Below are 26,214 nucleotides of genomic sequence, written 5' to 3' on the forward strand. Positions count from 1 at the left end.
ACTTGCTCTTCCCGACTTCCAGCTTGGCGCATTGAGCGTCGTCTGCTATTTGCAGTTACTGATACCAAGGCGCTGGACTGGGCTAGTTGGTACATGTTTGATTGGAATAAAAACCAGCAGAAAACACAGGACACAGAAGAAAACTACGGGACAAGCTCCCGTCGTTTTCTTCTGTGTCCTGTGTTTGCTGTTTGTTTGTTTGTAGGGTTTAACGCGCCGACGCAACGCAGGCGATGAGGCGCGCCGTAGTGGAGGGCTCCGGATTAATTTTGACCACCTGGGGATCTTTAACGTGCGCCGAAATCTCGTACACACGGGCATTTTTGTTTTTCGCCTCCATCAGAAAAGCGACCGCCGCGGCCGGAAATCGAACCCGCGACCGTGCTCAGTAGCGCAACGCCTTAGCCACTGAGCCACCGCGGCGGGTGTACTGTGTTTTCTGCTGGTTTTTATTCAAATCATGCAGTTACTGAGTATCGGCATAAATCACACACATGGCATGCCTCGTAAACTTTGCCTCTGCTTTCAAGACATACCGACCTCTTGTGATTATCTACGCTTTGGAAACCGCACCGCAGCAGAACGACAGAAAGCCATGCAAAACTACGCTGCGCTGACCGCCACCGGCATTCCACTGACGAGCGATGCGCCAAGGGCGGCGCTGTTGGCTGGAGAGAGAATAAACTTTCTTTATTGAGAAAAACTAAATAAAAACTCCCACCTCCCCTCGCGGGAACCCCTGTGTAGATGCGACGCATAGGCGGAGCGGCGAAGGGACCGCGTTTTATAGCGCGCATAACGTTGAGGGGACTGCGTAAGCCGGTCCCAGTCGATGACGACGTTGGCGTACTTGTAAAGCGGCGTGGACTCTAGGTGTGTGGGCCAAGCGTGGATGTTGCTTCGCCGGAGAACGGCACACCGGTTATATGCGCAGCGCGCCCGAAGGAGAGGAAACCGCGGAAGAGAGAGTACTGCACATGCGCCGGCCCCAGCGCGTCTGCCGCGGCTATGACGCAACACAATACAACACAATCCACTTTAATCCAATCCAATCCAGATCCAATCCAAGCCAATCTAATCCAATCCAATCCAATTCAATCGAATCTAATCCAATGCCCCTCGCGAGAGAGTGTTCGCTATCGGAGAGGAGAGGGGGTGAGCGGCGGAGAGCGCAGCTGGCGCGGCGAGGAGAATGGGGGAGGGGTGAACAACGCCGCCGACGACGACGACGACAACGACGACGACGCCGGAGGGACAAGGCGAGGAGTGAATCACATGCTCTGCATCTAAAATTGAGTCTTCAGGGTGGCTTCCCTAGTCCAGGACACCTTGAGCTCGGGCCGCGTTCACAGCGCTCTCGGCCAGCTGACGCTGATCCTTGGGGGTGGAGCTGGCCAAGGCTCTCTCCCAAAGCTCATGGGTGGGATAGGGATTGGGGCGGGGAAGCGGGGCTTGTTCGCAGCCTCCTACAATATGATAGAGTGTCCCGGCGGCCTCGCAGAAGCGGCACTGCGGGGGGAAACCGGTAGGAGCCAAAATGTGACTTCTAGTGGGGTGGGGGAAAGTGTTCGTTTGAAGGACACGGAGAAGTCGCTCCAGCTCTCTAGGGAGTTGTTTGTGCGTTAGGGGGTAATGCTGTCGCTCTAGTCGGTAGTGTTGTGTGATTTCTTGGTACGTGACCATCGGGTGCATGCGCTCAGGCTCACTTCCGGCAACAGCGGCTCGGCTGGATAGCTCTCGAGCCAGGAGATGGGCGGTCTCGTTGCCCGGAACGTCGAAATGAGCGGGGGCCCAGATTATCTTGATGGAACGGTTTGGGGGGCGTTGTGCAAGAATCTTGAGGGTTGTGCGGTGAATTCTTCCGTTGGTGAAATTTCGGCACGCCTGCTGCGAGTCGTTGATGATGACAGTAGCTGTGGTTTGACTCACGGCGAGGGAGATGGCCTCTTCCTCCGCTTGCAGTGGGTTGTGGTGTGGTATAGTGAGACTGGTGTGGTGTTGTTTCTTCATGACTACAACAGCGGTCGTGGCCTGAATCCCGGGGTGTGTGGCAGCATCCGTGTAGGCAGCGTCGGATTCGTTTCCGTATTGCCTCGCAATGGCTCTCTCTCTGGCCTCTCGTTTCGCCGTGTGGTGCACAGGGTGCATGTTGCGCGGTAGAGGGGGAACAATGAGGTATTGACGGATTGTGTGTGGGATGCTTCTTAGGGCAGGAGGTGAATGTTGAAGTGGGACTGAAAGTTCCAGGCGGGAGAGAATGGCTCTGCCCGCTTCTGTGGCTCCCAGTCACACTCTTTGGCCTGAGAGGTGGGCCTCAATTAATTCTTCTGCGGTGTTATGGATGCCAAGCTTGAGAAGTCGGTCTGTGGGGGTGCTTGCTGGGAGTCCGATGGCTTGCTTGTAGGCTTTCCGGGTTATCGTGTCTACTTTCTTGAGTTCTGTCGCGGACAGAAGAGCATACGGTATAGAGTAGGTGATCCGGGATATGATGAACGCTTGGACTAGTCGAAGCGTGTCCGCCTCTCCATACCTCGCGTTTTGGAGGCAATGCGTCTGATCATGTGGGTTACTTGTTCTGTGGTGTTTCAACTTGTTGATTAGAATGGAAGATGTGCGGTCTGCTTGAAATGTTAAGGAGATCTTGATGTGTTGAGAGGGGGTGATGGTATGGCCATCCATGTGGATGTTGATCGTCGGAGATCCAGGGGGTTGGTTTTTTCGGCGGGAGACCAGTAGCAGTTCAGACTTCTGGGGGGCACAACTAATACCGCACGATTGGGCGTAGCGGTTCACTACGTCCGCCGCCATTTGCAAACGGTTCTCAATCTCCCCTATCGATCCAGTGGACGACCAGATGGTAATGTCGTCCGCATACAGGCCGTGCCGGATACCCGGTATGTCGTTTAGGAGCGAAGGAAGGCCGAGCAGGGCGATGTTAAACAGCAGGGGGGATAGGACTGCCCCCTGAGGTGTGCCGCGCCCACCCACAGATAAAAGATCAGTGGCGTGGTTCCCGACCTTGAGGATGGCTTGTCTGTTGGTGAGGAAGTCTCGGACGTACTGGTAGGTTCTTGCGCCACAGCCAAGGGAGTTGAGTCGAAGCAAGATGGCGGTGTGCTTCACATGGTCAAATGCGCCTTTTAGGTCCAGTGCCAAAATGGCAGTAGGAGAATTTCGTGGAGCGACGTAAAGTTCTAGGAGCTCTAGAAGCTCCCTGCAGGAGTTATATAGAGGAAGCGACGGTAGTGCCATTCAACGGCCGCCCGGTCCCTATACTACCCATTGAAACCGCGTCCAGATATACCGAACGTTTTTCAAAGCGCCCTACCTCTACAACGAACACTTCCGACACGTTCACTGCGTTCACCGCTTGTTCACGGGTGTGACAAGTGAAACAATGTAAAACTGTTTTTAAAAGGCTGGCTTTGTCAGTCCATTGGCTTCCCCAGCATCAGTCGAGGGCGTTGTCATTCGCGACGCCTGAGAGGATGCACGGCTAGCATGGAAGGCAGCCAGTGAGGCTTGACTCGTGAGTGACGCAGACGACCTCGACAACTCTGTTGCTGCGGATGATGCTGTGTGGGGGGCTGAAGAACTTGACAGCGCAATCGTCCGTGAAGTGCAAGCAGAAGCCTGTCCTGAGGCGCCATCCTCAAATGAGGATAGTGATGACGACATTCCTCCGCCAGCGCCTATAGGCTCTGCAGCGGCGAATGAGTATACCGCTGCTCTGAAGGAGCTTGTATTCCCGAGTGGGCTGCAGCTGCAAGAAAAGCATGTCAATAACTTAGAGGACTTGGAAAAGGCCATTAGAAGTTCTGCAACGGGGAATAAGCAAGCAGCTATCAATTTGAAGTGAAGCAATGCACCTGAAGGCTTTTTTTTTTTTTTCGTGTATGTAAGTTCTTTTAGGCTTTGAAGTTGTTTCAAGAGAGATTTCGGCGTACATCCCACTTCATGTATTCATTGTAAAAAATACACTTATTTTGTCCTGCGGTTATTGTTTTTTCTTTAGATGTCGTTAAATTTGCTTTATTTTATGTGGTAATTAGCAGCCCTAAATTGTACGCCGTGGTAAAGGTAATTAGGTGTGGACAATTTAGAATCTTAAGCATATGCAAGGTGCTATAAATGAAAATTATATACCCCACTCCGCGCCAACTGCCGCTCAAGCGTTGCTATCGCCAGTGTCGATCTTCACGCCGTCCGAGTCGACGCGAACGCGGCATCGCGCGCTGCAACAAGCGATGATGGTTACTTAGCTGCCCTCTAGAGATCGGTTCAACGACACTTCGTCCGCGTAGTTGCTGGTAACGAATCGTGATGACATTCAAACTTTCAAACTTCGCTCTTCTCCGGCTGAAGCGACGTAGCTCCTGGTACGCTCAGCCTGACGCGGCTGATAGCTATTGAACCCGGCCATTACGGCGAGTGGAGATCTTGAAGACGTCCGAAAGAATTTCTTCGCAGGAATTGTGCCGGTAGAGGCAGGTTCGACGCAAACACAGTATAGTCCGCTCGTAAAGAAGCAGCGGGCGTGCCTTCATGAAACGAAAAGGCTTAGCTTGTCACCGAAGGGGTTCTCCGACATGTTCGCTAATTTGCGCGCATTTTAAAGGGTGAGTTCATATACAACGAACTACTGATATAACGACCACTTTTCGCGGCACTTTATAGTTCATTACAAGCGGGTTTGGCTGTATTTCCAATACATTTCCCGGATCTCTTCCCGGGGTGGTATATTATACGAGTTATTATAATGGCGGGTTGAACGCTTTACAGCGTGATACAGCGAAGCTCGATTGAACTGCCTCCAGGGGACCAGAGAAAGAGTTAGTTCAAGCGAAATTTTGGCCAAATGAAATTCGTACTTTGCCTATATGTTTTATTTAAATCAGCGGTTCTCAGCCATGGATGTGCCAGGGACCCCTTTTGTACCGGCGGAAGCGATGGGGGACCCCTGGCAGCGGAAGGGGGACACGGAGGAGGAGGAGGAATAAACATTTAATTGAGCAGTCAATGGTGTTGGGTTGACCGCCAGGTGGGGGACCTTCTTAGTCCTGGAAGTCCTGGGTCTTGGCAGCCTGTCTCGCCCGGTCCACCAGATGTTGTTGGTGATCAGGGTTGGGGCTGGTCAACCGACCCTCCCACTGCTCAAATGAGGGATTGGGATTTGGGGCAAGGGATGGGGTGGGGCGGCACTCCCCTACCATGTGGTAGAGAGTGCATGGCTCTATGCAGAATTTACAAGTGTATGTGTACAATGTCGGATGCATTGAGTGTAGTAACGTGTTAGTTTGTAACTGTCTGTAGATGACCGTGTCTTCGTGAGACATGTTGGGATGTGGAGGCGGAAAGGTTCTTCGTCCCAAGGGATAGTGGGCCAGGATGTCACTGTATTTTCTGGGGAATATTTCTCGTGTTGGGCTTATGGAAGGCCTGGCTGACATCCCAGAAGGAGAAGCCCGGTGTGTATGACATCGGGCTGCGGCATGAGCCGCCTCATTCCCTTCCAGTGATGAATGAGCCGGTGTCCATATGATAAACCTTTCGGGTAAATCAGAGTGGCCCGATAGAATTTTTGCTGCTGTTGATGAAAGGCGTCCAATTTGGAAGTTTTGAAAGGCTGTCTGGGAGTCTGATATGATGGTGACATGTTCTTTGCCAGTGGTAGCTGCAAGGGCAATAGCTGCTTCTCCGGCGGTGTCGATGTGCTTGGTAAGTATAGAAGCAGAAGCTAGCTCCAGTCCCTGATTATTACTATGCTGATGGCGTGGGCTGATCGACTGGTGTAAAGTGATGCGTCTGCGTACCTAACGTCAGGCCGTTTCCCGTATGCAGTTCGAAGAGCTTGAACTCTGGCCTTGCGTCGTGCTTTGTTGTGGAGCGGGTGCATGTTTCTTGGTACCGGGGCGACAGTGATGTTCTCTCTAACATGTAGAGGAATGCGTTGTTAAAATAAATTAACTCATCTGGAGCCTGAAACAGGTCCCTTTGAACGACAAAAGCGCCAAATAACTTCGTTTCCGACAGTTCGTCATCAATGCGGAGCATATATCCACATGCAAACATAATTGCACACCGGCGGCCTGTTTATGTACTTGCTTTTAGAGTGTGCACGCCTGCGAAAACACACGCTCACATGAATGCGTTGTAAAAAACTGCAACAAGTTCTACAAGCATCCCAAGGAGAAGGGCAGACATTTATGCGGTTCAAACGAAATTGCCTCTCCTATTGACAAACTTTGCCTTCGTCGCGTTATATTTGCCTGTAGCCCAGTCTATTAATTTCCAGCTCCACGCGTTCGCGTGCATAACAGTTTACGTCAGCTTCAAATGCAACCAGAATCGGTGTGTGTTGGGAAGAAGTTCCTGAAGTGGCACACTTAGAGCGCTCAGAAGAACCGTGACTGTGGCTCTCTCGCAAGTACTGCCCCGGAGCCCACAAAATAATTGAACAACTTAAAAGAGGACCGTTATATTTGCCCATCCAGCTATGCCAACTATGGGGCTTTTTGCAAAAGCCTCCTTGACCGGTTTGGGAAACAGGGAAAGGGGTAACCGTAACCGTGTGGTGCGGATTACTGCGGAACTGGGAATCTGTTGCAGCCGGACAAGACACGGAAGGGCAAAAAAAAAAAAAAAAATTATGCGGACGAGGGGCTCGCGGACCCTCCGAAGATCCGCGAACCCACTTTTCAGAACCACTTTCTTAAAGCATTGGTGGCCTTATGCCCTTTGCATTGAAATTGGGAACATGTATTTGTTGCGGACTGCATCATACCGCGAAGATTCTTGAAGGTTCAGCAGGTTGTAAATTCTTCACATCACGCTGATTTATCGATGTTTCTAACCGTTTTCACGGAGGAGCACCAAGAATCCCAATCTAAACCAAGGTAGTGGAAGGGTTGATGGAGGGGGTGGGTGGAAACGCGCATTTACAGCGTACGCCCTTGGTTCGCGCCAAAATGCTCCGCCCGAAGAAGCTGCTCACCCAGACCCGTGTTACTCCGGATTTCTCTATAGTGAAATTTTGACAAACCATGGCTTTCTGGGCTTGTCATCTTAACAGTCAATAGACGAACGCCGTCTCCCCGCGTTACGTTGTACCACTTTCAGGTCACGGCAAGCATGCCCCCTGTACAAACTTATTTTCTGGGGTAGGCTCTAAGCGCATCCCTGCGTTGCTGCGTGAACTTGGTGCACTCTATGTCCTGATTTATTTCGCTGCGACTGTGTAATATTAACTGGGCACCTAACTTCTAAGCCCCCTAATTTCAGGGTTCTCATCTCCGTTCACATCGTTGTAAGCGGACGATTACGCGACACGATTACGCGACAGGGCCGACACGGGCCTGAGCAAGTGGCGCCATCGTGCGACTAAAAGGCAAAGTGATCGTGAGTCCAGGCCGCGGGTCCAATGTAAACAAGACCGTCGCAGGTAGCTGGCACGCATTCCTCCGCAAAAATGTGACGCTCTTCGGTGGCACCGTTTTGACACTGCAAACAGCACGCGTGCACTGCTTCACGTAGGTCGCTAAGCTAATCTAATCCGCGTTCTTCCCCGCTGTTTTGTGAAATCCGCGAGGCCGCTGGTTTCGTTTGGGAGTTCGCGAACGGGGCCCCGGTCGTGCGCTCCCCGCTGCGAGAGTTGACATCGTTCCGTGCCGCACCGCCGATCTTCCGCCAGCGAGCGATGTCCTACACAGCCGACGAAGCGCCGTCACAGTAGACAGGATAAGTTGGCCGCCCTCTCGATTTCCAGCGAGGAGGCGGGAGCGGAGGGCGAGCGAGCACCGAGCCTTCGGTGAGGTCACACACTATGGCTTGCCGCGCCTGGCGACGACGACTACAGCTGTTCGCTCCGTTCCTGGGAGTCGCGGCAGAAGGCACGACGGAGCGCCGTAACGCGGGTTCCTGATTGTCTGAGCTCACAGTCCGCGCGCAGTTGTCGGCTCGCAGTCGCAGCGTGCGCTGGGCAAGCTCCGACGCGCGGCGGCGGCGGCAGCAGTTGCGGAGTGAACTACCGAAGCGTGGCGCCCGGCCGCGCGATTGAGGAAGTACTCGGCTACAACAATTTTCCACGGAGGTCACGATCAGATCCGACCGCGGGCAAGTGGTATGTGCCGTGGCTCGTCTGCTGGATGCGAGCGGTGGTGTGCGTCGCTGCTGTCATGTCGAGAAGCCGATCTTGACGCAACGTGAACCTCGAGAGATATCTGAAGTGACGTGAGACGGGCCCGTCCGGAACGAGGATGGGCTGTGGATTGGGCCTCATCAAAGGCGTCCTCTGCACCCTCAATTTTACGATCTCGGTAAGTATATCACTTTGTTCGTATCTCACATCAACGAGGTTACGTTCCGTAACGTCCGCCAGAAATAGAGTCGTTCGGCCGTTGTCTTGTGGCCGTAGTATTGCCAAGCAAGGCCGCCCGGATTTTCCCCATGGCCACAGCAGGTTGCCGAGCTCTGCACGCGCTGTATTACGGTGATTATATAAGCTCAGGGCCAATGCCGCCGCATATCGTGCGTCGGCTATGGGTGTGTTCCGTCTGACCGTAAGTAGATGTCAACTACTTCGCACGTATTGTCAGCAAAAAGTGAAGCACCGACAAAGACGTATCGTGTGAAACTCACTAAAATCCCCAAGAGAACGCGGTAGCTGGGGCTAACTGGTTTATGGTTGGTCCCAGGTGGGTAATTTAGCTATGAACCAGTTGGTCACACCAGCTGGTCGCCAAGTTTTTTGATTTCCCCCAGCTTGTGGCGTATGGCTCATTCCTAATTATCAAATGCAGGCATTCACTTCATATCTTCAAACAAGACTCGTATCGCTCTCTCCCCTCTGTTACTTATAACCTCAAAATTTTCAATTTCAGTTTAATGTCTTCCTCTTTTTTGGCTTTTGTCTGCTACTGTGTACGTATGTGGGTCATGTATACACAGTTAAAATTATCAACCTTACATTTAATCTGCTGTCCTACAAGTCCCATGTTTCCATCTTTATTATCGCAGAAATGTAGACATCGCAAACAGAAGCTTCAACCACACCCGCAGTACGCGTGGCAAAGTGCGCAGGTGGTTTATTGCTCACACATCTGCCGCATTATTAACAATTGTTGTTCTGTCGCCTTGCAGCTGCTGGGAGTGGCTGCGATTGTGGTGGCCGCCATTGTGCTCAACAACCCCAACCTGCACGATGTCAACGACCACTTGGGCAAATTCTCAAACTACCCGACCGCTGCCACGTTTGTTCTGGTGGCAGGTGTCACGGTGCTGCTGTTTGGCATCTGTGGATGCTGCGGCGCCTGCTTCGGAGTGGGCTGGCTCTTGCTCATGGTGGGTGACTCTGGGAGCCGGCAAGGCGCAAAATATATATATTGACTGCCATTAATCCCAAGCCCATAGGAACCACAAAGCACTTCGAATTAACCGAACTTCTAATTAAGCAAAAAGCACAAGAACGGCATTGCTATTTGGACTGGCTCTTGCTCATGGTGGGTGACTCTGGGAGCCGGCAAGGTGCAAAATATATATATTGACTGCCATTACTCTCAAGTCCACAGGGACCACAAAGCACTTCGAATTAACCAAACTTCCAATTAAGCGAAAAGCACAAGAACAGCATTGTTATGTGGGCTGGCTCTTGCTCATCGTGGGTGACTTTGGGTGTCCACAAGGCACAAAATATATATATTGACTGCCATTAATCTCAAGTCCATAGGGACCACAAAGCACTTCGAGTTAACCAAACTTCCAATTTTAAGCAAAAAAGCACAAGAACGGCATTGTTACTAGTCCACAATATGCTTCCCTTTTTTATTTCGTTCAGAATCTCTACTTTCATTGCCAAGTAAAGCAGATGACACGGTTGCCATGGTAGTTGAGACTTGTTGCTAATATTTAAGCTTGAAGCGTACATCACACACACTGCTCACACAGCGGCTGTGCGCAACAGAGAAGGTTTGAAACCTCAAACGAGATAGATGAGTTTGCTGGTGTGAGTGTTAAGTGGCCTGCCGCTTTATCAGCTGCGTTGCGATGGCACCGACATCAGTAAAGAACACATGCTGCTTTTGCGCCTCAAAATTTTGCTATTGCTTGATAGAGTGGACCTAGTGAATGCATTGTGGCCTTGGACTTGTAACCATGTGTTGGAGACGTGTGCCCATGCCTACATAAGTAGTAACAATTAGGCAAATACCAAAGTATGTTTGCTCAGAGTGTTCACGTAGCTTGGTGAGCAACAGTAGCACCACCATATTATTCTCTGAAAACTGCGATTGTAATTGCAAACGGAGGCATGTGCTGACTTAATGTGCTGGCCTTTTGTTGCACTTTGAGCTTTAAAGTCGTCAACCAGTAGCCACAGCTTTGCGTACAATGAGTTTGAAATTGCTTTGCACGTCGTTTTTCCATGTTACAGCTGCGCGACATTGAGCTTAGATATAGGCCTGCTGGGACGATTGACTAAAGCTTAGTCATAGTGCTGGAGAAAAGAAAAAAGGGAAAAGGATGAATGAGGAGGCATGTGATTGCAGCACGTGACATACCAAGCTTCACACTTGCGCTGATCCTTCAGCCAGCAACGCAGCTTATTGCCAGAGATCTGGGGCACTGTGGCTGCACCCATCATACCAGTATTTCAATTCGACACTTGAATGCTAATGCATTCGCTACATCATAAGGAGTGCTTAGGTGTCCTCGTAATTTTTTTTTATTACTCCAGAACAAATGCTATGTTGAAAAATAGGCATTTTTAATGGTGCTTTAAAAAAGAAGCTATTTGTGGCAACATTATTTGTACATGAAATGCAATAAAATTAATGTAGTCAAAGAAACGCAGCAACAAGGTGCACAGCAAATGGCTGTAACCTTTTGTTTACCCAACCGGAACAGTGTGCTAACTTAGCCACATCACAGGCCTGCCAAGTCGTCGCCTAATGTTTTTGCACATGCTTGACACTACTACTTACATGCTCCCGAAATGACATTTGGCGTTACTTTTGTGAGACGCGAGCCGCAGGTGTCAAATTAGCGGCTTAATGCTATCCATTTCTAAAAGGCAAAAGCCGATCTGACGCAGCCTAAGCTGCACTTGCGTGCAGTAGATACATCACACACATAGCGCCTTCTTTCTGCCTCTCTCCGCAGTTCATCATTATCATGGCCGGCTTTGTGATCGTGGAGACAGTTGCGATGGGGCTGGTCTGGAAGTACGCCAACAGTGCTGAGGTCAGTGCCTGATTGCAAACTTTCTTTCTCCCTTTGTGTGCGCGTGCATTTTTTCTCGCTCTCTCGAGTGCTCTGCACAGCACCTTTGTCACTCTGTGCCAGCCCGGCTGTCACTTAGGCCGCAGAGAACGCACAAGTTTGATTGATCATCGTAGGAGAGAATAATAAGAATGCCTTTTTTTAACGCAGCTGGAAAACACCCTTACCTCGACGCTGTCCACCCTTATAGAAGCAAAGAAGAGCGGGTTGCCCAACTTTCTGCATGATTTGCAACACGGTGTAAGTTGCTCCTTTGTTCTTTATTTTCCTTTTTTTTAGGGACCCTGTAGGGACACTAGATTCCCAAAAGAAATTGGCCGGTATCAGTGGATTACAATGCCGCGTAAATGAGTGTACCACTCGCAGCAGCAGTCGTTCAACAAAGCAGTTAGGGCCGAAGGAATGAAAAAGTAACATCGCCCGCTGCTCTGTGAATTTTGCCACTCTATGATTTGCGTCGTCATAAATTGTGAATGGTGTAACGGGATTGGTGGAGCTTGTTTAGGCACTTTACTTTCAGTGTATCCAGCAGTGTTCGGAGCTTTCGTTCAGTTTTGATTTGCAGATTTGCTTTCTCATTTGCTATTTGTTTTCTGTTTGGTTCCCCACTTTGGTTTTTGTTTATTTTAAAATGCAGATGTGTGCATGGTTCTGTAAGTATTGCTCGTCTCAATGGATGCCCTCGACAAGCCGCAAAATTTATATCAAAGGACTTTGAAGTGAATTAAGCTAAGTCTTGCTTGTGGCTGCATAGCCCATTTAATCCATTGATAAGCTATTTAGTGTAAATTTATGGCTCTAGTTTATCCGTAAAGGGTGGCAGGTGACAGAACACCTTGTGCTGTTTGCAGTCACCACACCATCTACTGCAGTAACATCACAGTGGCTTGCGATGTGTTTTCTAACTATCTATCTGAGCACTCCGAATTTTCATTTTTACCTATTCTACACTTACTGTCAACGTTTTGTGTGTTCGTGCTCTGTGCAATCCACTAAACTTAGCCTTGTGGATTTGCCAATGTGTCATTAAGATTGGCATGAGCAAATAAATGGGCAGAGAGGATGGTGTGAGAAGAGCAACACTTTTGAAGGCACCGTTCTCATTAAAAAGTGGTCGTAAATCAGCTGAAAACACTCAAAACAGAGCTTACGCATTGTAGACTTTACTTTCGTAAAATCATTAGACAGTGTTTATAGCATTTCAGCGTTTCATCGACGGGGCATGCAGTAAGCGAACTTATTGTGGGGAGTTTTGCGTTAGCTGAAAATTATCGCTGCGCGAAATCTTGCGGAGCTATTTCGATCACATTGCGCAAACAAGCTGTCCCTACTTGTAATCCCAGCTGTCGTGGATTGATGCAAAACTCCAAACAGCTGAATAAATTTTTCCTGGAAACAAATTTCCTTGAAATTTTTTTGATTTTGAAGCAAAACTCTGAAGCAAACAGGGCTCCAAAAATGCTAATGTCGGGTTCTTTGGAGAACCAATGCATAGCAGCCTAATTTCAAGCTCCACGTTACGGGGTGGCGTTTTGCTGGTTTTTATGCTGATTGATTTTGATTGATTGATTGTAGGGTTTAACGCGCCGACGCAAGCAGGCGGTGAGGCATGCCGTAGTGAAGGGCTCCGGATTAATTTTGACCACCTGGGGATCTTTAACGCGCACCAAAATCTCGAATCCACGACCTCGTACTGAGCAGCACAACTCCTTGGCCACTGAGCCACCGCGGCAGGTTCTGGTTTTTAGGCAAAGTTCTAAGTACAGAGCACTTTACGGGCTCGCCTTGTCATCATAACTCGCTCACTGGACCCAAGTAGAGCCACACGGCGTTCCGTCGTCGCAGCTGTCGTTGCGGCGTAACCCAGAGGCTTCGAGAGCGAAGCGGTTTGTATAGTCATAAACGTTCGAAACTCGTGAACCGCTGGCGCTTGTCACACATCTCCCTATTGTCTAGCGCAAAGAAAACTGCAGGTACATTTGAGGCAAAATATACGTAGTTAACCGGCAGCACCCGCGTTCATTTAGTTAGGAACGCTCGTTGGGTTGGTTTTTACGATAATAAGCGAAAAAAAAAGTGGCAGCGCAGCGCCGGCACGTGCGGGAGGAAAAGCAATTACAAAAAGAACAGAACTCCCGCTGGCGCAGTTTCAGGCAGGGGGTGGGGTGCGCGAGCACTGCGAAGGCGGGAAATTTTAATGGCATTTGGTGGTAGCAGCGAGCGGTTAGCGGCGCTACAGCCCATTATGGCGAATCACTGCTCTGCACTTCCGACAGCTTTCACATTACGTGGAGCGGCTTTAATTTTTTGTTCTTGTGCCTCAGCTCTTCTGCTGTGGGGCAAAGGGCCCGGACGACTACCCCAACAATGGCCTGGAGATTCCGTACAGCTGTTACACAGAGAAGAAAGGGACGGCTCCAGTGCGTCACAATGTGGTAAGAGGATAGTAGTTGCGGAAGTGGCGTAACGCATGCAAGTTTGTTGGTTCCCTTTCGTGCTGTAAAAAACGTACATATGTCTAGTGGAGGCAAAGTGGAGCAACCCTCACCATACATTGGTTTTTGGAGTGTGGTGGAAAAAAATAAAATGGCCAGTGGTTGTTTAAACTCGTCTGTGGTGCTGTTCCACAAAAGAGGCCACACAGAGAAACTTTTTCTTTTCGCTGCAGCCTTGCAAAACATATCGATGCTAGTATTGCATTTAGGGCACCTTAGTATGGGTGGAAATTTATTTTAATGCTTTTAGCCCTGATTTTTAATTTCAAGCAAAATAATGTTTTCTGTGTGTCTTCCTAAATTTTAGCGTCCCATAAGCCCACAAACAAAAAATAGAGCTGGATGTGAAAATATAACAGATTTATTAGTGCGGCAATTAATTAGGACATTTGGCAATTAAACATTTTGTGTTGAGCAGAGATCACTTTTGAATGTTTTCCTAAACCTTATGACTGCATGAACCTGCAAACAAAAAATTACGCCGACCTCCCCTCGCGGGAACCCTGGTGTGATGCAACGCATCTCATGGGGGGTTCCATTGGCGTTTTCCATCGTATTGATTACGCTTATAGCAGGGATTCTCACGCGAAGGGGAGGTGGGCGGACAGCGCCCGAAGGAGAGGAGAGCACGGAGAGAGAGAGTACTGCACATGCGCAGCGCCGCCCACCGGCACCTAGCAACGGAGTGAGAGCGCGCTGCGCCAACCCGCAGCTGTTTGGGAGAGAGTGTTCGCTATCGGAGAGAGGGAGAGGAGGAGAGGTGCTGCTGTGCGGACAACGCCGGACAGACGCAGGAAGGACAGAGGGGCGAGCATGAGATGCGTTGCATCTAAAACAATCTTTGTAGTGCACGTATTTAGAGATTTACAAGCTTGGGAATAAAACTTAGACCGCCATCTTTTTTCACCCTCAGTGTCGTAATTTCGTCTTCACCAGAGCTGCTTTTTCTTTGTAGCGTCCAGCTCTACTAAAATGAAACAACAGTGATATCTATCGCAACAGGCATCATTGGAGAACAATTCCCCAGAAAACTAGCAGCTCTGGTTTCGTTCTCTATGCGCTAGAGGAACTTTTAGGTGATGGCGTCAATCGGCACCACCAGGGCCGAAACGGCTAAAATCGGTTTATACGCATAAAATAACTGGTCCATTACTTAAAAAGTGGCTGGCTGTTCACAAGGTGCTGTACTTCGAAGTCGGCTGGAACAGATAAGTTTTATTTACCGTCATACAGTTGTGCCGGCAGTATTCATATGATATGTAAGATTTAAAAGTTTCTTTGTATATAGCAGGCCTAGTGCAGGCCTTTTTATCTTTGGATGTTGAGAGGTACAAACGTGAAATGTGAAGCAAGTGATAGTGATAGTTATGTGGGTCGCTACAGCGCATTGCACCCAGCTTTGCCTACACCTCTTTTGGTGACACCAAACCGGCACAAGGCACACGGGTTGTTGGCTTTGGAAGATCCCAAACTTTTCTTTTAATTGCTGCTGTTTACCAAGCGCCTAAACTCGTTTTGAGCAAGAAGAAAATAGCACGCGTGCATTCACTGACAGTGGGAGAAGCAGCAAAACAAAGATGGCAAAATGCCCAATTGATGGTGGTAGCGATGGTGCCTTTGCGGTTTATATGGGCTTGGTTTTGAGAATTATGCCAGTGACTTTCGTATAGGTCGAAGGGCGACTTTTCGGCTAATTTTTCGGCAAAAAATGTCGACCTATAGTCCGCATAATACAGTAACTAGGAAAAAAAATTGTGTTGGAAACTCTTACCGTTAATCTATCGTGGGCAGTGCACATTTCAGATACTATCAAGCATGTAAGCTTTCCGAAAGTTGCATTTTGTTTAAAAGGAAGCTTATGAATGCCTCTGTAAGTGTTTGGCTTCTAGCTTGTAATTCGTGTGCTAGGTCAAGTTGCATATGCGTTTGTCAGGTCAGTCGGTACACGTTTGCGCTGTGTCGCCTTTGAAAAATGGATTCTCTGCCATCGCTGATGCAACGGAATAGCATTACTGCCTCAGAAATGTGTACGAAAATAAACCGACTTCTGTTACTGTACAAGAATTTCTTCAAACAAACCAAGCTATGCTCAGTGTGATATTACTAGGTAGATGAGACAGTGCAGATCATTGAGATGCAGATTATTGCAAGTGCAGACCATTGCAGATCATTACTAGGAAATGAGACATAGTGCAGAACAACATGAGTACAAAGCAAAGGAAATGACTAGGAAACTGTGCCCTGTTTTCTCACTGCTTAGTAATTGCCTTGCTTTTTACGGCATTTTATTCCTTAGCAAACAATGTCCCAAATTAATCACAGGTCATTAGAGTTTGGGTTTGTGCTAGGTAGCGGTAATCCATGACTTCGTGTAGCGTCGCCTCCCTGTGTCCTCTGTTGTTTTTTTGGCGCTACACGAAGTCATGGATAATCACAGGTGACCACTTGACTTAAGAAATGACACTGTTTTAAGTAGAAGCTCTGGCATTTGGGGTTACGTTGCCGTAGCCTGACAGAAGATGTCTTGCAGGGGTGCGGCGAAGCCATTGCCGTGTTCCTTGGCCAGCAGAGCCTCAAGATTGGTCTCCTGGTGCTAGGCATTGTGGTGGCCCAGGTGAGATCTCAGTAGAGCACACTGCCTTATTAGCCACTTCTTAAAACATATGCAAAGAATGTAAGGCTGTAATAACCCATTGTAAGAAAGTCATAAGTTTCCTATTAGGGATGACATAAGGCAAGGAAGCATTGTCTTTAGAATAACTTACAGCTAAAGGGGTTCTACCTAGCACATTGAAAGAAAAGAAGGGTTATCTCGAAGAGCCATCGAAGGGAGGCACCAAGGGAAATTAGATGAATCTCATGGGCTAGGGACCAGATTTGTGTGAAAAGCATTCTAGTGGAAAATGGGAGTAAGAAAGTGGTGCTGGGCTGGCCTTGGCAGGCAGAGGAGAAGTGTACCACTTGACTAACCAATGGAGATGACGGAACAGGGAAGAGGGGAAACTTGATAATTCGAGATGTAGAAGGAGCACAAATCACACGCGTGATATAAATATCAAGGATAAGAGGGACAGTTCCCTAATTTTCTTGCGTATGCCGTATTTACTCGAATAAAGGCCGGCCTCAATTGTAGGCCAACCGCGAAATTCAGAGGGTCAGAAAAAAAAGAATGCTTACCTCGAATGTAAGCCGAATGAAAAAAGGCACTGGACTGGGACTAGAACGTGCACTTTATCACGCTTGCAGTTCTCACCGTATCATGTTCAATGCTCGCTTGTTGTCGTCGTCCGTTTTGTCGACATCACAGTCCTCTTTGTCGCTGTCCCCTTCCCATGGCACACTGTCCTCACTTCCGTCCAGCTCGTTCAAGATCCGTTCAAGATCCTGCACATACGAAAGGCCTGCACGATTAGGTCGGCCGGAATTTTGTCTCCTGCCGCGGCGACCCATTTCATCACTTGTCAGAGTGAACCGTGCTTGATGCACTTGGTCGGTGTGAGTTGGTGGTCTTGCAACGTCAAACAGTTGTTGCAATGCTTCCGCAGCCTGTCCTTAATATGCCGTTGATGGCGATGTCAAGTGGTTGTAGCTGGCTGATCATTCCGCCGGGTATTACCGCAATGTCCGTGCCGCCCTCCGAAAGCGCGGACTGAACGCCAACTGTCAAGTGGCCACAGTAGGAGTTGAGAACCAGGAGTGAGTCCTTAAACAGCAGAGCCCCGGCACAGTGCTGCCAAAAAGTCATAACCCAATCTTTAACGAGTCACCACTCATTCCCCCATTCTCGTGGGCTCGTACGACGACGTGTTAGGGAACACGTCCCTGGCTGAAAGGGTCTTCCTCTTAAAAATTATGTACGGTGGCAGCTTTCACCCATCGGTCTCGCAGCACATCGTGGTGGTGCGCTACTTCTCGTAGCCTGCAGTTTTGACTTCCACTTCTCTCGCGCCCTTCTCATTCACGGTGTAGGCCACAGGCATGTCAAAATACACCGGGGTTTGATCGGCTTTGCCCATCTGGTCCTGTCTGTACCCCTTTTCCAGCCACCTCTTGATGAAAAGTGCTGGAATGCTTCTAGCTTCTCCTCGAAGTTGGCGGTAGCTTCTGTCACACAGACGTCAGCCGTTGCAAGCTGACGAAGGGCTTGCGTTCGGGCTAGTTGGTATTCCATAACGTTCATCTTAAGCGCAAAAAAAAACAGGGACACAGTAGACAAGGACAAGCGCTGTTTTTTTCTGCGCTTAAGATGAATGTAATGCATGCTGAACTCGAAGTGCTTTATAAAACGAGCGACCAAGCCCCTGCCTAGCCTTAAACTGAGTCCATGCGATGCTTCAAATGTTCTCCCTCGCTCTCCATGTTCTCCAAAACGATCTCCAAACGATCTCCAAAATGTTCTCCAAAAACGATCTCCCTCGCCTTCACCTGTATTATCTCCACCGTCACAAACATTCCACCCTCTCTGCTGCGGATAAAGTGGCGTTGGGTGTCTAACGGTGACAGGAACACCACATCCTCAAAAGTAAGCTGACCCCAGGCTTTCGTAAACAACTTAAAAAAAAGTATCGGCCTAGATTCGAGTAAATACGGTAGTTGCAGTTCGGTTGAGGAGGACTTTTTTGCTCCTTGGGGTGACGTTTCTGAGAGTTTGACCAGTGAATTGAAAAGAAAAAATGTGGCTTTGCATTGCTAGTTTACAAAAATAGATTCTGGATCTACGAAGCGGGGCGTGTGGTTTGCCTGACTGTTTTGGAGAGAGGCTGTTAGTGTCGCGTACCACATTTTGTACGTGAGATTTATGTGCGCGTGTGAAGAAATGTAGGCTGTATGTACATGCATGTTTAAATCTGGATGCATGCGGGACAATGGTGGGAAATACAGCGAACTAGAAACTGGTACAGTGTGGGAGACTTGTAAATGTCAGTGAAAACAATTTGGATTGAATAACATTTATTGAGATGGGGAGGGCCGCATGGCCATAGTTTGGGAAGGGGAAGAAGGGAGGTGGAGGAGGAGATCAGTCAGTAATGATTGGGGCTCGTTGAAGATGATCAGTGATATCTTGGGAGGGGGAGTGCTGCCTACCCTTGCCAGGCCATTCTTAATACTGAAAACAAAAATCAATTACAGTTGCAATCATTTTATTGAAAAATATACTTGATTGCAGTTCAAATGAGAGGTGCTTGAGTAGTAGTTATTGATCAGTTTAGTGTTACCTTCTGTGCCATTTTTTATCGAGCTAGTTGCCTATAATACATTTTTGTATCCTGACTTTTTTTTAACATCTCACTTTTATCCTATTTGAAATTTTTAATGAAGGGGTGACCGCGACTGTTGTTGCTGTGGCATTCAATAAATGCGATGAGACATTCAATAAATTCATTGAGAACAAAAAAACCTTTTGTGCTTGGTCAGGTGCCCTTTAGAAACTCTTGGCATTTTAAGTGCTCGGCAAGCACTCTGAGCAGGAAGGGAAATGGAGATCTAGACAGAGGCATTAGGTTACTGACCCAGCTCAGAACGCGTGAATAAGAGAAAAGGTGGATGAACTTTATAAGAAGCTCAGTTCCGTGAACTGAAAAAGACATCAATGAAAAGCTTGTTTGGGTGGAACTTAACTAAAATCAAGCGTGCTCGACAGGTTATTCCTTCAGAATAAAGACGGGAGTTACACTCTCCTATGCATCCTGCGGGTTTTTAAATAGAATTGTTAGCACTGAAAAAAATTGCAGACATTTTTTTGTTTCTTCCCGCCTTAAAAAATGGTATCTTTTTTTTTTCACAGCTTCTGCGTATTTACATTAGTCATGAGTGCGTGCGCACCAAAGCTTTTTTCTAAAGCCAACTGCCATAGCTCGCTGCTGAGTGAGCCTTGAGCAGCCTGAATCACACAGCTTGAAGTGCACTGGCATTTGTGTGCTTTAACTCTTTCACTGTCACTGACGTACCAGTACGTTTTCACCTTTCCCCTCCGTAGTGTCACTGATGTACCGGTACGTTCTCCATTGTGCATTCAAAAATTTGCGCCATAGCGCAAAGCGGACATACCTGGACTGTTCGCGCCATCTGTCGAACCTTTCTAGTAGCTCGTATTTTCACTCGCTAGCTCTCCTTCGACAATATATTGAAGAGTACAGAAAGACCCCGCCCACCCTTTTTTGCAGGGAGCTTGGTTGCTCCGTGCACTGTACTCTGTCGGGATGAGTGACCATGCGGCACGCGTGCGATTATGGATGCAAGGGTTGTTGTGCCATCCGCAACAAGTTTCTAGGCTTTTTTTTATTTTATTCTGTTCCTGCATCTGCTACGGCGCACCAGGTTAGCCCAGTGCGTCGTTGCCTCTCTAATAGACCGAAACATGACTCAGTCTGGGCTTTCACTCGCTCATTTCTGTGTGTTGTGCGGGCTGCTGAAAGTGCTTCCATGCACGCACTTGCTTTCGGATGGGTGGCTACGCGGGGCATTCGACTGCGGATAAAGGAGCAATGGTTCTTTGACTGCAATCCGAATACGAGCCGAGCTCGGATTCACATTCTCAGAGTTCCTCATCCGAGGAAGGGGTGGGAGTTCCACAGCGTCATATTCTGATGTTGAAATGGTGGGGTCACCGTCCCAGAAGCGCGCATGGCAAACTGAGAATATCTGGAAGAAAGGAGATTTTCACCCACGCTCTTTCCTTTCGACGCATTACATTCCGCACGCTGTCGTAGTCAAATAAATAAATCAAATCAAATTAAAGCTATGTAGACCTCAAAGAGTTTTAGTAAATTTCCGTAAAAGCAAAATTTGGCCACCTTTGCAATTGAGATGCAAAGACTGAGGAAGCAACGGAGCTGGTGGTTTTCACTTGCTTTAACTTGGCTTTCCTTAGGTATGCCCTTTTGTTAAGAGAAAGACAGTTAAAAAGTGAAGCTTTCTCTGTGCAAACTGAGTTAAACCAAAGTCCACAATCCACCCCCCCCCCCAAAGTGCAAAATATAAACTGCCAAAGTCTGAAGCCAAAGTCCACTTCACTTCAGCCAAAGTCCAAAGCCGATGCTCACGCTACGAACCCAAAGGAAATGCGGAGCACCCCGAATGGTATGACAACCCAATTGCCAGTTTCATAACGCAAGGGACCCCGGATCGAATCTGACCATGGGAAGCACTTTTTCTTAAAGCGCGCACTCCCCACGCCTGCTTGTCGGCTCCTTGCCTCCTCGCCCCTTCCCCTCACTATTCTTGGCCTAGCATTTTCCCCCTCCCCACTTCGCCAAGCGGGATTCCCGATTCACGATCTGCATGGACAGAAGAAAGCGTACACGGCTCCGCTGTTAAAAGCAATTATTGCAGCGGTGAAGCACGGCATAGTTGTGTTTCGTCCCAAAAGAACAGGAGAATTTTACCCACTCACCATTGCAGGCAGGTACAGAATGGGAAGTGGGAAATTCAGCCGTGCTTCTCACGTGGCTCCTCATCGCATGTGTAGTGTCGTCGCGTTAAGCCTCTTAATCAATCAATGCTTATCACGTGACGCACCAGGGGTAAGCCAGAAATGGTTATGAAGTCATTATTAAGTATGTGTGCATAGTTACGTTGCACAAAACTTTGTAAAAGTACTTGTTCATGTTAAGCTTGGCAGCACTGTACTGCTGAGTGATAAGCAAGAAATTTTAAGGCTTTCGTGACTGGTCTCCTCAGGTGGCATCCGGAAACCTAAGTCATTCTTCGTAGCCAAATGGATCCTAGTGATGCCCTTTGTGTAGCAAAAATGGTAGCTACAGGCTAATGTAATTATTTCCCAAGACAAAAACAGAGAGCATTCTAATGGTGTCTATATCATTAGCTCGCAGCTTGATGTGCAAAAGTCATGACTGGCCATGGAATGTTGGAAGCCCTAGCTACTTTTGAACATATTGTCTGGAATAAGAGCAAGGCCTAAGTGCTATGCTCTGCAGTGGCCCAAAGCACTACAGCATGTAAGTGCAAGTGGTCACTAACTTAGAAACACACCTCCAGCCTGTGTGGGAGGGAAGCTAGGATAAAGTGCGGTACAAAAATTAAGACAAAAAAGGCAGTTTTGGAGTTTTTGAACTGCTGCCTGGACAGATGTGCAGATTTAAAAGCGGCTTTCAGCTTCAGAAAAATGACCAAAACATTGTTTTTTTGAAATCCACATATTCGGCTTCTATGTTTCCTAATCTGTATGTCTGCGAAGTTTTTCCGCTGAAAAGCGTCGCAAAGTGGCATAAAAAAATAGTTTTTCCAGGCGCGGTGACAAACTATCAGCGCAAAAGGGCGAAAAAACGGCGATTTTCGGAGCGCTGTATCTCCGCAACGGTGCCATCGGGCGCGGCCATTTTGATATCGTTAGATCGGCCGAGCGTTCATCTTTCCGGTTCCCCGCGTCTCTTTTATCTTCGTTCATTCACAAACGCACGAACAGCAGAAAAGAAATGACGCACAAACGAAGCTAGAAATAGATGCTGAAGCGCTATTCGTCCTCCGGTCGGGCCGCGCCAAGAAGGCCCTCCTGATTGGGTGTCGCGGCGCAATGCAAGATGGCGGCCGCCAGAACTGCGTAGCGTGCGGTTTGAGTTCATTTTCGGTGCTTCGCTTGGCCAAGTTTCTATTCAGTCGGTGGTATTCAGCACGGACGTTATCGCGATAGGAATGCCTGAGATCACGAGCCAGATTACGGGAAGTTGTGTGGCTCGAAAGGCGGAGGTCATCGAACGCTTCGTGGGGCGCGTGACTCTGCCGTCGCCAGACCCCGGAGGGTGACGCGGTGTGCGCGCTTGCGATAGCGGTTCGTGAAGTGAACTTTTAGTCGGATTTGCGATGTTTACACGCTTAGTTATTGCTGTGGTTTGATTGCGGTGGGCTCGCTAGCCTTGGGAAAGAAACAGTCGACGCGTCAAACGATGCGGCGCGCACGGCATAGCCGACGCGCATTGCAGCATCACATGTCTGCGCAACCGGTTACAATTGAACGCCAGTAGTTGTAATTAATGCCTGCGACATTAGATATAATCTTAAAAGCGACCTGACAAGCCATATCAGGGATAATCAAAGTACGATATGTCGCGGTAAGCGTGCGCTGCGATGCGCGCGAGCCATATCGCCTTTCTTGCGCAACGTTTCCCGTGCGCTTCTAATAATCATGCAAACAGGTTTGATTTAGGAATATAGGAATAAAAATATGTTCTCTGCATTAAAAATTTGCCTTACTGTCGCAGTATTTAACAGTGATTTTTGTAGGGAAATGATTGGCACCAATGCATATAATCATGGCTTAGGGCATACTGACTGTGCTGCGAGAAATGTTGGATGCTGTCAAAAGTAGTGAAAAAAAACCCCTTCCATCAAACTTGGAGTTATGCACAGTATTATACCAAGCTTCAAAGTAGTTCGTTTGCACCCTTATGGTATGCACACTTTTGGCAATGAACACCTATGAGTACTGAATTGCTGCGCCAGGCAAAGTAATAAAACATAAAAGAAGCCAGAAATTTTCAAATTTAAGTAAAAAAAACGCTTCACTTGTTACCATGGGGACAACACTGCAAAGGGAAGTTGTCCAGTGCGATACTGCCAACCAGCTAACCTACTTTGCATCGAAAGCCCATTGAAAGCCATCTCCCCCTCCGTTTTGTCTGCTAACTGGGCTATGTACTGTTCACAGAGGAGCTGAAAATGATGTTTTGTGGAAAGAGAAAGGCTGTAAAAGGCACTCCAATTTCAAGGCAAGGCCTTCCAGAAGCCCCATGTTCAAAAGGACATGAAAGGCTACAACCGTGACAACTTTTGATAAGTGAAACCTATGTTGCAACTTTGGAAGCCGTTTTCTCAAAACAGTTTTTTTTGCCACCTGTGACGCTTGTACCAGGGATTTCTTTGTGACCGCTGGGGCTATTTTGATTCCGTTTCTTGCATTACATTCCTCGATGAACAGTTCAGGTCGTGACACTCTTGGTTTTCCAGATTTATTTTTTGTGATTTTTTAATTCAAATAGTCATTCGCAGTCGAAATGCCTGTTGCTCATTAACCTCTAAAAAAATGAAAACTAAAAAACATTGTGTTGTAAAAAAAAAATTCTAAAACTGTCACGACCTCGTCCGTTCATTTGGGAATGCAAAGCACTCCGAACAAGTTTTCTATCATGTTTTATAAGTCGCTCAAGCTCGGTACAAGCGGAACAGAAAGAAAATTTAATAAATGAAAAAGTTATCAAAATATTACATTGAAATTTTTATGGTGTTATAACAGAAGCATTTCTAGTTGCTGTGCCAATTTTCATCAAAATCCACACAGAAATAAAAAAGTTGATTTTGAAAGCCACGTCCCCCCTTAAAGGACTGAACATCGCCTACGAGGCAAAAAGGATCGCTAGGGAGATGTGTTGCGAACTGATAACAGTGCTGTTCTTGCGCTTTTTTTTTTTAGTTCGGCTCTTTCGAAGCGTTTCACGGTCCCTACGGACTTCGCATTAAAGTGAGTCAACTGTAATGGTAAAGCGGACCGTAATGCCCTAGGGATTCATGGGGCATTGTTGAGGCATCTAATGAAGGGCATCTAAAATAGTGTCTTTGCAGCAATACATCTCTGCATAGTGGTGAAGCCGACATTGAAAGGGCTTCGTGTACAGCAGAGTGACTTGGAACATTTATCTGACAGCTCCTAACTTGGGAGTTGCCGCAAAATTTTCTTTTCTCTTTTCCTCTACTGTTTTGCAGGTGGTTGCCATCTCCCTGGCGGTATTCCTATACTGCAAGCTATAGAGAGCCCTTTGTGGCATCCGCTTATCTCCGGTTACTTTGCATTTATTTTGCATTCATGTTACAACACTGCCCCTGTGGTTGTGCGCTTGGCCAAAGCTGTTGTGGCCGCTTGTGTGTGTGGTTTTACCCCCGGAGTGCTTCACCGTCCTATCAAGTGCCTCTTTGGACCAACTGCGTAATAACGTTGTGACCAAAGTACAAAAAAAAAGGGAAAGGAAAGAAAGGAAATTGTGCATCTCATTGCATTGATAAGAGCATTTTAGTCTTTACACTCCTGTATAGTGGCCTTAACTGATTTCAGAGTATTAACTACTGCGCATTGCAAGTAACGTGATGATCTTGCTGAAAGAAATGGCCGTCCAAAGCTGAAACTTTTGTTTCCCATCGGTCACAACATTCAAGCACACAGTGTTGACTGGTTGGCTCTTTTGACTGCTCTGGTAGTGAGTTATGTGATGCTTTAGTTAAAAAAAAAAACGGTTGAATTTGAACGCTGTAGTGCCTTAATATAATGTCAGACCTATGCGACAATGACAAGAAGTGTGTACCTTACTCATACGTCATGCTGGCAGCATTAACTAATAAGTTTGAAGCATTTTTACAAAACCAGCTAGGTGACATTGCTGTAGCTCAACAGGGCTTCAGAGTGCAGCTCCAACAATTTTTTTTATTAATGAGTCGAGGAGCTAGCCGATTGCTCCTGATAACCTGACTTAGAGCTTAGCTTAAAAGGTGTTGCTGACAATAGTGTTCCGTCGGCTTTGTGTTCGGCCGCTAGAGTTGTGCCTTGTGTCATTCGGAGCAGACAGTGTCGTGCCTAGTCATCAAAGCGGGCAGCGAAAATTGTACGAAAACCGAAGTTACCTCTTGACCTGCACATCAAAGTACCATTCTGAGGACGGCGGGAAGCAAAGTACACGCCAGTGTTGTTATTATAGCAAGCAGGGTTCATTCCTGACTACCAAGTTACGAGCAGTTTTGTACATAGCCACGCTAGCTACCCCAAAGCACTGTATCTACTTCCCTGCACTTGGTTAACTAAAGCACCTAGTCAGGATTCTGCTTCCTACTACAGAGGTCTATTTAGATGTACATTTACGCAAAAACAGCCTTGTTTTATACGCTTCACGTGAGACCTGTTATTACTGCACTTGCTTCAATATCAGCCATGGTAGGAGTTGTGTGCTTTGTTGAACTGTTGTGGAGCTTTCATCGACTAATGTTCAGCACTGTGGTGTTAACATAGGTTAACATGTCCCAAACTGACTGCATGTCTGTAAGACTAGTGCAAGATGTTGGACATGTAGTTTTGTAGAAAGCTTTGACAACTGGAGTGAAAGCCCCTGTGTGGTCTGTTATGTTTACTTAAGTTTCTAGAGAAAGATGTCTACCTTTTGTTTCATACCTTTGTTCGTGTAGAGAAAAGCTAACCTGTAATTGCAGCTGTACGTTGCCAAGCAAGTGCGTTGGTTTCTTCCGAATTATAAAAACCGGGATGACACTGTATATTTTATACCAGATGTTCTCATCAATAAAACGATGTGAAAAGCTAAATTTGCTGCACTGTTTTTCTTTGTAGAGTCAGTTATCCTTGCGCAAATTTCATGCTACTTGTGTGCGGAATGGAAGCTGTGGTAAGCATCAAGTGGGCTGGCCAAGTAGAAATTGCAGCCGGTGCAGTGAT

The 26,214-nt window shown here is 47.7% G+C and overlaps 1 protein-coding gene across 1 annotated transcript; it reads left to right on the forward strand.

Moving 5' to 3' along the window:
• The first annotated feature begins 7,407 nt into the window (after positions 1-7,407).
• LOC144175051 (23 kDa integral membrane protein-like) lies at positions 7,408-26,084 on the forward strand. The gene is made up of 7 exons (XM_077704089.1): positions 7,408-8,315; positions 9,139-9,339; positions 11,155-11,235; positions 11,425-11,514; positions 13,599-13,709; positions 16,300-16,383; positions 24,486-26,084. Exons 1-7 carry the CDS (start codon positions 8,256-8,258, stop codon positions 24,528-24,530), a joined length of 672 nt encoding a protein of 223 aa, XP_077560215.1. The 5' UTR covers positions 7,408-8,255; the 3' UTR covers positions 24,531-26,084.
• Positions 26,085-26,214: the final 130 nt, after the last annotated feature.

This window comes from Haemaphysalis longicornis, unplaced genomic scaffold, assembly GCF_048455015.1.
Source record: "Haemaphysalis longicornis isolate Haplotype H1 unplaced genomic scaffold, Haemaphysalis longicornis Haplotype H1 scaffold_3, whole genome shotgun sequence".
Lineage (NCBI taxonomy): Eukaryota > Metazoa > Arthropoda > Arachnida > Ixodida > Ixodidae > Haemaphysalis > Haemaphysalis longicornis.